The sequence below is a fragment of the Typopeltis vanoorti genome, chromosome 25 (assembly GCF_054136105.1).
Source record: "Typopeltis vanoorti isolate ZY-2024b chromosome 25, IOZ_Tvanoo_1.0, whole genome shotgun sequence".
In the NCBI taxonomy this organism is placed as follows: domain Eukaryota; kingdom Metazoa; phylum Arthropoda; class Arachnida; order Uropygi; family Thelyphonidae; genus Typopeltis; species Typopeltis vanoorti.
In genome coordinates this window covers 76168578-76180739 of record NC_143573.1, presented here as the reverse complement: position 1 = coordinate 76180739, position 12162 = coordinate 76168578, and the positions used below count along the sequence as shown (strand labels likewise).

Below are 12162 nucleotides of genomic sequence, written 5' to 3'. Positions count from 1 at the left end.
ACATGTGATGATCTTCTCCTGCCAGTCCAACTCCACTGTTAGCTGTTCCATGATGTCAGTGCAAATTTATCCAGCAAAGCAAAGCTGCTACGAGTACACAATTCATATTGCACCTTGTCTCATTATTTAATAGCCACACCTCGTATCCTCTTCAGTCAGCTTTGTCTCTTATGCCATCAATTTTGGAACCAACTCCACACATGCTAAACTTCTCTGATCTATATGATATGAATTTCAATGCCGAAAAACTATCGGCGAAGGCAATTCGAAGCAAAGGTGGAGCAAGCTCCCTCACTATTCTTGATATTCTCTCATAATGTAAAACACAGCTCCTAGGAGATGTAATACTGTCATTACATTATGAGGAGAGGTCACTACCCAGACCGGTTTCAACCTTTTTTGAGGTCTCATCAGTGAGTAGGTAGACCTGGAAGATATCAAAGCTTAGTGAAAAGAACTTACATACCTTCACTATACGAATGCCATAAAGGTGTGCTTATATTTTGTAATTAAAATGAAAAGCCAAACGGCTAGTTTTCTGGCAACTTAATAGAAATTAAGTGGATAAAAATCCTATGTTGTTATATAGCCAGTAAGTATATAAGCTTATAATTACAAAATATAAGCACACCTTTATGGCATTCGTATAGTGAAGGTATGTAAGTTCTTTTCACTAAGCTTTGATATCTTCCAGGTCTACCTACTCACTGATGAGACCTCAAAAAAGGTTGAAACCAGTCTGGGTAGTGACCTCTCCTCATAATGTAATGACAGTATTACATCTCCTAGGAGCTGTGTTTTACATTATGAGAGAATATCAAGAATAGTGAGGGAGCTTGCTCCACCTTTGCTTCGAATTGCCTTCGCCGATAGTTTTTCGGCATTGAAACTCATATAGATCGTAGTTATCGATCTTGAGTTTCACTTACTGGCTATATAACAACATAGGATTTTTATCCGCTTAATTTCTCTGACTATTCTTGATACTTTTCTCATTCATTAATTTATATTCTCATTCAGAGATTCATTATTATTATTATTATGTGACACCTCCATGGAGCCCAAGGACTCATCGTGGGAGGGCACACTGCTCTACTTCACTAAATACATCTCATCCACTCCACTACTACTTAATTCTCCAACTACGACACTACTACCATCAACGCCATCTATCGCACATCATTACCAACAACAGTGTCTGTTATATGTCATATAACTATAAATGTCTTCACTAAGTCCAATACTCACAGTTTAACTACCAAATGGATTCTTTCCAAATTTCTCATTTTTTTTTCTGTCATTTTGATCAAGGCTGTTAGTTTTGGTTTTCTTTTGAGTTCACTCCTATAACCATCTCTTATAACAAGTGACCTCACAGTCTCCCCCCCCCCCCCCCATTTCCTCCCTGAGAATATGTTACTTGTGCTGATACCATTTTCCTTTCTCAAATTCTTTTCTTTTCCTTTCTCTCTCAAAAACAGCAGTTTCCTCCAGCTTACCAAAATCCCTTAGATGCAATCTTAATCACAATCTCCTCCTTCCCAGAGTTCTGTATCCTAGATATCTACAAACTCTTAACATTTACTTCCTATAGATTCTAGCCTTCATAAATGACCAACTGTATTGGCTATTTATTTGGCTAAATAACTATTTATTTCCTGCAAGAATTATTTTACTCTTTTCTATATCTTAAACTGCACTTGTATAACTCATCCATGCAAACACATTTGACATTCATTTATCTTTAGATTCTTCTAAAGTGAATCCCAATACAGCACAGGAAATCACTTGTTACTCATCATATCACCTCTCAATCCTCCACAGACTTCATTCCTATTATCTGCATTTTTTTTTGTGATGACAAACTATCACTTTCATTTCCCAATCTCTTTTCTAGCCACTAATTTACCTTGTACATTTCTATAATCAATCTTATGATTTAAGAAATATGTAAAGTGAATTAGCACTTCATATGTTAACGACCTCATTATCTTATTCATTTCACTTTCATTCCCACCAGTCACACATTCTCACCTCTGCCTCCACAATTCAATTTTGCTCATTATCACATTTCCATTTGACATCTTGCACTTTTATTTTCAATTTAGTAATGAACAGCAACTCAAACTGTCACTTTCATTAATGCCTCCTTTTTTCCACTACTTACATATTCTATCTTCTCTTTTGTACTCCTCACTCTTTACATTAATGAACCTCACTACACTGATAATCAAAGCCACTTTATCTTATCCGATTTTTAAAATTATCCAAGTTATTACTATTAATGCATGGGCACCTCCATTAGTCCTAAGAATCATTGTGGGAGACCCAAACTATCAACATAATATCTATCGTATCTCTCCTCTCCTCTCCTTAAAACCATTCATAAAAAGAGCACTTATACCTGACTAAGGCAATCCATTCCATTCATTCACTCTCTCCAATAGAAAAATCTAGTCCTCACACCCTTACCCAACTCACAGCGATGACCTCTAGCCAAGTGCTGAAAGATTTCCCATACATCAACCCTATAAAATTCTTCAAGTAAATTAAATGTTTCTATCATATCCCCCCACCCCATTTTTTTTTTTTTTTTATCAACCAAGTTTTGCAATCACAAATCCTCAATCTATCCTCATAGGAAGCATTCCACAGACCACTCACTATCTTAGTCACTCGCCTATGGATCTTCTGCACCACTTCCTCATCCTCCCAAAAAAGCCAGGTGACTGACCAGATCTGAGCACAGAATTCCAGATACATTAAGGCTTTATAAAGAGGAATGACAACTCCCTGCTTGTCAGTGTGTTCTTCAATAACCAAGTAACCCTGTGTGCTACCCTGACTACTTTAGCAATATGCCCTCTAAACTTCAACTCTCTATCTACTACTACTACCCTCAAATTCTAAGCTTAATCAATTTCCTGGAGTACAGTTCCCTCAATATGATACATAGCTTGTAGTCTTTGTATCTCAAAATGCATAACTTTATTTTTCCACATTAAATTGATATCTATATGTTTTGCCCATACTGTTAGCCTATTCAAATCATCCTGCTAGCTCTCTCTACATCATCTTGTTAACTATTGCCCTACCAAACTTTGCATTATCAGCAAACAACTGAATATCTCCCTTCAAATGATTTCTTATATCATTTATGTACAAAATAAACAGTGGTCCAAGCACAGAGCCCCGTTGCACACTAGTCCTCATTCTGCTCCTCCATACACTACATTTTGATGTCTGTCCATAAATCACCCTTTTATCCATATCACCAATTGCATATCCATCTCCATTTGCTGCAGTTTATGTAACAGAGTTGCATCCTATCAAATGTGTTTGCAAAATCCAACAGTATCATCACGTAGCCATTCTCTTTATCCAACTCAGCAGTCATGCTATAAAAAGTTAGTAGATTACTAAGGCATGTCTGACCTTTGACAAAGCCATGCAGCTCCTCATAGAGTATCACATTCTTATCTACGCATTCCTGAATTCTCTTTTGGCCAACTCTTGCAGTTATTTTACCACCACCACTGCTAAGATACTGATCGGCCTATAATTTGCTACCACACACTTAGATCCTCGTTAATGCAAAGGAATTATTTTGTCTTCCTTCCACTCTCTTGGGACTTTACCAGAGCTGAGACTTGAATTAAACAGCCTAGTCAAAGGTATCATCAGTTCCCCTGTGCATTCTCTTAAAACACAAGCCAATATCCCATTGAATTCTACAGCTGTATTTGCATTCAGATTCTGTATCATCCTTAATACTTCCAGTTCATCAGTCTCTGTTCTCACTGATGTGAGAACAGAGATTGATCATTTGACAGTCCCTGTCACTCCTGCCATAATTATCTTCATTGATATACCATTGCAAAGTGGAAACAGCAGCTCAACAATTTGTCTGCCACTCTCACCTCTCTACCATTTACACTCATTAAAGTTATCCTTTCGTAGTCATTCTTCCTCCTACTTGCAACATAATGAAAAATCTCTTTGGAATTTCCTATTGCTTGGTCATCTAATTTCTTCTCATAATCCTATTTTGCCTTCCTTACCATGCTGGTCACCTTTCTTGTCCAATCCTTGTTATACTGTTCATGAGTTAGCCGTTTATCTTGTTCCTTACATACTCTCAACATGTTCTTTTTTTGCAGCTCATGCTTAATGATACTACTTATCCATTTAACTCCTACCCAATTTACCTTCCTGACTTTGGGTATGCAGTATGATATTGCTTCCTCTAGACGTCCCTCAACTATCCCTCTGCACTGTGAACATCACCTGCAAAACCTTATGTGATGGTACAGCTTCAATCTGCCTTATAGCTAAACAACATATACCCTTTCTTAACTGGAATTTCCACATTTTTCTACCTTCCAATTCAAGACCACATGATCACTTCCCCCAATTGGAAGCAATGTGGCTACCTTAATTATGTACTGGTCTTCTAACCCTATAACAAGATTAGACACTCTCATACCCTAAGTCTCTCCTGTCAGATTCTGCTCCAATAAGTGGATAAATTCCATTTCTTTTTTGCCATGTGATCTTTCCTCCTTTAAATCTATGTTTTCAAAGCTCCCCATAATAATTACTCGATTTGCACTCATTGTACTAATTTGCTCATGCATGTCTTATGCATCATCCTTGGCCTATAGCAGCAACTAATTTTATATTTTGCACTATGATTTTTTTTTTTGTGTGTATATGTGGAGACAAACACATCTGCAGTGAGTTGTCAGGATATGTTCATTATGTTCCTGATGCTTCTGCTTCACAGATTTTCTTAACAGCAAGATGGAGATTTTCCTCCCAGTGATTTTTAACATTTGGTGAGTATCTCATTGACTTCATACCAGGCAGATGGACAACAGGATGAAGCCACACAGTTATTCTCACCACATGACTTCTTCCTGTAAGTATATGTAAAGGGTAACGTTCACATAGCACTCCTGACACAATTATTTTCAAACTTCCTCTAAGTGGTATGTGGAAGTTTTTAATGAATCACACTACACCTTCAGTGTTTGTCAAAATCACTGGCATAATTCATTTCCACACGAAATACTTGAAGTCTGACACTGAATAACGTGCCTTATCCAGCATGCATTTTTTTTTTTGTTTGTTTCATGTACTTTTTCATAAATTATACAATTCAACTGTTGGAAAGTGAATTATTATTAATAATCCCTGTATTATATTAAAATGAATGCCAAACTATAACTAATGTTTTACAATACTAAGATGTCCACTGGACTAAAACTATGTCTAATAATTCAGCTTAACATATTTTCAATGGTCTTTTTTTGTTCTTCAATATGCTTATTTTTGTAACAATCAATGCAATACTCATAAACATTTAAACAGATTCAATTAGATCACATAGTGATAAAGATTTCTGAAAAGTCTCATTTAAATTGCTTGCTGCAAAATGCAATAATTTTGTTACTATTTTAAATTTCTCTGAAAATGTTTCTGATCTCAAATATAAACAGCATACACATAGTCTACAAGTGTATTATGTCAGTCAATTTTTATTTAACAGAAATTTCTTTGTTTTGAAGATAATTTGAGTTGCAGTGAAATATGGGATCATGGTATTAGTATTATCCTAATGCAAGAGGCCAAACACTCATCAGCCACAATACCTATTATGTCTTGCCTGAAACCATTCAGTGTTAGAGCATTCATCACTCTTGTCATGGCAATGCATTTCTTTCATTAACCACTCACTATTCAGAAAATAAATCATTTCCTTACACCCATGACCTTTATAAATTTTCAAGAATGGTCTCTTGTTCTCCCACCAATAACAAGAGATCAATTGTTCGACAATTGATCTCTTGTTCTTCCACCAACTTATATCTCAATCACATCACTACTTCTCCTACCTACCAAGATCTGCATCCCCAAGACTATATTCCCTTAATCTATCCTCATATCTCAACATTCCAGATCCTGAGAGTACCTCATCACTTACATCTCTCTTTCTCTAAGATTTCCTTATTATCTAGATAACCAGGTGACCAGATCTGTGCACAGAAATCCAAATGTGTACAAAACACCAGCTGCCAACTGAGCATCCATTCTGCTCTGTTCAATTTCATGTAGTATTCTATCAAATGGTTTAGACAAAAAAAAAAAAAAAAAAAAAATCATCATATAAGCATCTTCTTTGTCCAATACACTTATCCCCATTAATGTAACCAATTTACTGAAGCAAGATTTCCAATCACCAAACTCACACACACACTGCTCTCTCAAAAGATTTCTATTCTCATTACTCTAGGTTTATTTCCTCTCTCTAACCAGTCTTTGTGATAACACTTTCACTTGATATATACACTGGCCTATAACTGAACACTAGACTTGAATTCTCCCTTATGCAGTTCTTTCTTTGCATTCTTCTGAGACTCTTCCTATTGTTACATTTATTAAACAAGCACATGAAGGGAATGCTTGCTCCTTTGTACATTCCCTTAATATATGGTAGTGATATGTCATCTAGCTTTATTAATATCAAGCTTACATAAAATTCTGAATGGTTCACATTCCTGAACTGTCAAGTCTTCTGGCTTTTGATATGTAATTCCACAAATCTCTTTTGTTCAGTGAAGACTGCACCTACTTAACCACTTCCTATGTCAAAACTACATGATCACTCTCTCTCCAAATGGTAATAATCATGGCAATAGATTCTATTAATCACTGTATAAGCAGATATTAAATCTAGCATTGTGTCCCATATGTTACTTATATATTATGTAGGGTAGTTAACCTCTAAGCCACTCAAGGAATTCGATTTACTTATGCATACATTATTTTCTGTTTCTAGTCAATGCTTCAATAGTTAAAGTCAAATTATCATCATCCACCTGTCACTCACCAGTCTCAACTGCCTGTACATTTCTTATCCTGTAACAATGTCCCACTAAATATTTAAATTCCTACTCACCTCAGCCTTAGACTAAATGGCCTCAAAGCAATTATCACTACTGCTTTTTTCTTGGAGTTCCACATGGAGGGGAGAGACACAACTCTTCTAAGATCATTAATAATAGTCCATCCCCTATTATCCTTCATCTTTTTGAAAAAGGTATAACCTTCATATCTCATCACTACATCACCCTCTGTTCATGACATATCACTGACATCAGTGGTTGCAGACTAATTTTATCTGCCCCTATAAATAAATAAATCTGCTAACACCTTTTATCCCTATATGGAATAGGTGAGGCCATTTCAGCCATAACTAACTTTTGGAGACCAAGGAGGGAGTTCAATCTCCACTGGTAGTGGCCAAAGACTAACTAATTATACTTCTTGGATTAGTGTATAAGCACAATAGTTTACCAGTGATTTCCTTCTTTTCACACTTCCTCGTGTTATTGCTCTACAAGATAAGACCTTTGACTTTGTTGCTCTCATTAAGTCCATTCTTGCATCCTTATCTTTCATCATCTATCTCACACCAATCCTCTTAACTTTACATTCACAATACCACCATCTAATTTTTATTTCCCTTGTTGAAAGTTATATTTGGTCTTTACTAACTATAATTAACACAAAACAGATATTTGGATTATAAGACCATAGGTTTAATACACATATGTACAAATTCGTCGACTAGGTTTGGCACATCACTTCTCAACTTCAAACCATGCAATAGATTGGGATAACAGCTCAATGCCATATTTGGAGAAAGATTACAGATGTCGAATATTTAAAGAAGCTGCGGTCCTATGAACAGGAAACAACCTTAATAGAAATCAAGGAGTAATATTAAAGGATACATGGAAAAATCTTATTAACTCATTAAGTTTAGTGGAACTACAGTACAAAAAAAACTGTCAACTCGTATTTATAATAATGACTGAAGTATCTCGTTTCATGTATACCATGTCACGCAGTGCCTTCCAATTTTATTGTGTTCTAACTGTTGTAAACCGTTACTATATTCCTCCGTTTTTTTTTGCATTTATTAGTTTTTTTCACCGTTTAGTCTTGACAAAGCTAATCAGTCTTGCTAGCGAAACTAGTCGACGAATTTGTATATAAGTGTATTAAACCTATGGTCTTATAATCCAAATATCTGTTTTGTGTTAATTATAATTTTATTTCCCTTCATGGACACACTCTTCTATAAACAGCCATATGCACAGATTCATGCTGCTCTTGTCACTCAAATACAGATCATCTTCAGCAAAGAACTCTCTCCTAACTTAAAATTTATTCCATATATCCACATATTCAAGGCCTCTCTTTATACACGTTCATTCTAGCTTTATGCCATTTATTGGTGTTCTCTGTTTCCTACTATCATACATAACTCCCTCTCACATTCTTCTGCTTCCCTGTCTCTAGCAAAACACTGACATCCTATGCTACCTCCTTAATGCTTCCTTGCAAATGATTTGTTTCTACCAGCTTTGATTACTTTCTTAAATGAAAAGTTATCTAGACAATAGATTTACTATGAAGGCTGAAAATCTCATCTTGCAGTTCATTTAATCTGATGAAATGGAATTTTTATGGAACTAAAATAAGAATTATGCATTTCCCTGCAAGTGAATGTGAATCTGAAAGAACATAAATCAAATTACTGAATCAATAATGTCTATTAATTGGGATACTTCGCAGCAGACATGCAACTGTCTACAATGACACTTATTGGCAATTTCCTAATAGCAACTTTCAAAGGACTGTCAACCAAATCATCATGTTGTGAAATTCACACCAAGTGGCAATGTAAACAAATGGAAAGTTACTACTCTTCTCTAGTTTAATATTTTACTTAATGTCTTCTTCAGTGTAAAAAGAAGAATTGAATGACTGGAAATGAATACTTGAAATATAGTGTTTCTTGTTTAGAAAAAAACTTATTTACACTTCATTATAAAATTAGTAACATACCTGACAATTCTAGATACTCTGCAACTATGGAGCATTTTGTATCCATGTCTGCAAGACAATCACAGCTGCATGAGTCATTTGCTACATATTTAATTAAGTTGGATAACAATCCTATTTTCTAACCAAGCAGAAATGGTAAACAGAAGTTTCCACCATAGAAACCAAAGTTTCTAATAGTAAACGCTATAAAAAAACGATTTGAAAGATGCCTCTGAAAGGAACTGATTGGGCCTAAGATTTCAAGCTTTGCAAACTTAACTAAATATCTTAAAGTTGGATGAAAATTCTTAACCAAATAAAAATCCAGGAAGTTTGCATTTTTGAAATATAATGTTGCAAGATACCTAATTAAGCATATGTGTTCACCATTTAGAATAAACCAGTTTTCTGCTTATTCAGAAAATATGAATTTTTATCCAACTTATGTATTTAGTAACATTCACTATGCTTGTAGACTTTACTGACAATATCATTTCAATTACATAAATCACTAATTTTGAATAGATAAATATAATATTGCTGCATATAACTAGGCTAAGTTTCAAATTTGCTCTTATTTGTATTTCAAGTAAGTACAAGTTATTCTCCTTACTTCTCATTTGACTATTAATATTTTTCTTCCTATGATCCTGACTTCCCTAACTCCTTTACATCATAATGATTATTACAATCTTCTTTGTATCGTACAACCTTATAAGCAGCTTCATAATTAATTCATAACTTAAAAAAAACATTACTAGGAAGCACAAAGTGCCTCAATGGTCTCAATATATAATGTTAAGTCCATATAATCTTCATTCTGTTAAGGATTGCTATTGGTTGCATAAGATTCCTGTCTTGTTCGTTTTATGTTTTTAAAGAAACTTTGTAATGATTCATCTTATTAAATGCTTCAGTTTTTTTTAAAGCTCTGATTATTACTAAATTATGCCAAATTTCAGCAACTATATAATGGCAAAAATTTTCTTAAAATGCCTACTAGTAGGAATAAGGTTTCATATTAACAGAAAGAATTAACTTTATACCATTCCTATACCTTTATGCCACTCATTAATTCTTCTTCTTATTATTATTATGTGACACTTCCAGGGAGTCCAAAGACTCATCGAGAGAGAGTGTGCCACAGCATCGAACGATTGACCGCACTCAAACTTGCTTAACTTTTTGCTGAGCCATTAGTAGCAGAGGCTCTGAAGTTCATACTATTCACATGAGAGCAGAAAGGAGTTATGGATGTTGATTACTATACGAGTGAATTGTCAAATACATTAACAAAAACATACTATCAATTACACTTTAAAAAAAGATTTTTTTCACTTGGTTATAAATCAAATGAAACTTGCCAAGAAATTATATTCTTGTTTAATCCTTTATCCACATGTAAGCAAACAAAGTTTGCATGTAAAGTATCTTCATGACTAGCTGCATTAGCCTCTATATCAGAAAGATACTTTACATGCAAACTTTGTTTGCTTACATGTGGATAAAGGATTAAACAAGAATATAATTTCTTGGCAATACTTCAGTGGCTAATGCATTTTATTTCCTTATAGATAGTAAGCAAGGCTGTTTTAGCACATCTGTCTTTTGGAGACTGTGTGGGCAGTTCAGTCTTCACAGGTAGAAAATTACAGATAGCTGGCCCAAGACTATTGCTAATTTAAGTAGCATCTGGTGAAGAGACTGGCTACCAAGTGCTGCCATCTGGTGGTCCATAACACAATATTTTATTGTCTGAAATAGTGTGGGTTCTACTGTCGATTTACTTGAGTGTACAGGACAGAAAAAAAAAAACCTGAGGAAAAACCTGCTTGGCAGTGATAGAGATTGATTAACTCAGAAACCAGTCAAAAGGCTTAGGAAAAGTTCCTCTAGTTGGTGATTAAAATGAAAGTTAAGTCCTTCTGGGGGGGGGGGGGGATGAGCACTGTGGATGCAAATAGTGGTCCATAGCACATTTTACTGTCTGAAATAGTGTGGGTTCTAAAGTCAATTTACTTTGAAAAATATAATTTACAATTTTCTTTCTGAACTAGTCTGTGTAAAAATTGCTTTGTAGCAGAGTCATATTTCATTTCTGGTGGTATATTTGTCCAAATATAAAACTCAAATTCTTTTATTTGTTCTTGGTATTTGAGCAGACACGAGATCAAAAAGTATGAAAGATACATTTAATATTTGTAGCCTGAGAAATCACAGCATATGAATACAATACACAGGATTAACTCAAATCCCTTACATAGTCTGAAATTATTTCATAATTAAATCTTACATGGGTGCCAGAATAAAAGATACTTTGTGTCCTCCAAGGTGGGGGTTTTGCAAAAGACTAAGCTTCAAATGGGAAATGCACCAGACATATATATTTCAACCAGAAAATAAAGGTAAAAGATCAGGAATCTCAGACATTCTAAAAATAGTTACTCAGAATGTAAGAATTATTAATTGTATAAAAAAAATTATTGAAGTGATAAAAAAATAATAAAAAACTGAAATGAACAGACGTTGGTCAATTGGTGGAGCCTCTGCTACTAATGGCTCGGTTAAGTAAGTTTGAGTGCAGTTAGTAGTTGGAAGAGGCCAATCGTTCGATGCTGTTGGCACACACTCCCTCAATGAGTCTTTGGACTCCCTGGAGGTGTCAAATAATAATAATAATAATGATTATATTTTATTTTATATAGTGGAATAAATTAACAATATTAAAGTATTGTATTAAGATTGACCATTTTAAATGATAGAAAAGAGAAAAATACAATAACAAAAGTACACATTTGTATTTTATACAAAAATACTTCAACATTACAAATCTGTGCTTCTGAAGAAGACTGAAAAGAAAATTGTGAACAATTTATGAAGGCATCCACAAAAACAACTAAATAAATGCAATAAGAATGACTATATTTGATATCAGAAAAGACTATTACATAGTATTTTCAATAATTTAAAAATAATTAATACTTTTTTAGAGGAGAAGAGAAATAAACACACTAGTTATTTATAAAGAATATATGGAATGCTAGAGAAACAAGATCTAAAACTGATTACATAGCTAGCTCCAATGTAAGAGATGTAAATGTTTACAAGACAAAATGAAATCTTTTCAGATTGCTATTTAGAGGTCTCTAAAACAGAAATACTAGCAATTTGGAGAAAAGGAAAAAAAGGAAAAAAAAATATAGCTCAAGTAATATCTATTACAATAAAGTATTAAAACTGTGATTAATAATATACTAAAATAAG

General features: G+C 34.2%; 1 protein-coding gene across 3 annotated transcripts in view; it reads right to left on the bottom strand.

Annotated features, from left to right (window-relative positions):
• LOC150092858 (tetratricopeptide repeat protein 17-like) overlaps positions 1–12162 on the bottom strand; it is a 191252-nt gene that overhangs the window by 25602 nt on the left and 153488 nt on the right. For 2 of the 3 annotated variants that reach the window (XM_090414329.1, XM_090414327.1), the window contains exon 8: positions 8920–8967. The exons of the other annotated variant lie outside the window; for it this stretch is intronic. In XM_090414329.1, coding sequence (XP_090270455.1) covers positions 8920–8967 — 48 coding nt within the window. The remainder of the gene's footprint in view (positions 1–8919; positions 8968–12162) is intronic. 3 annotated transcript variants of the gene reach the window in all.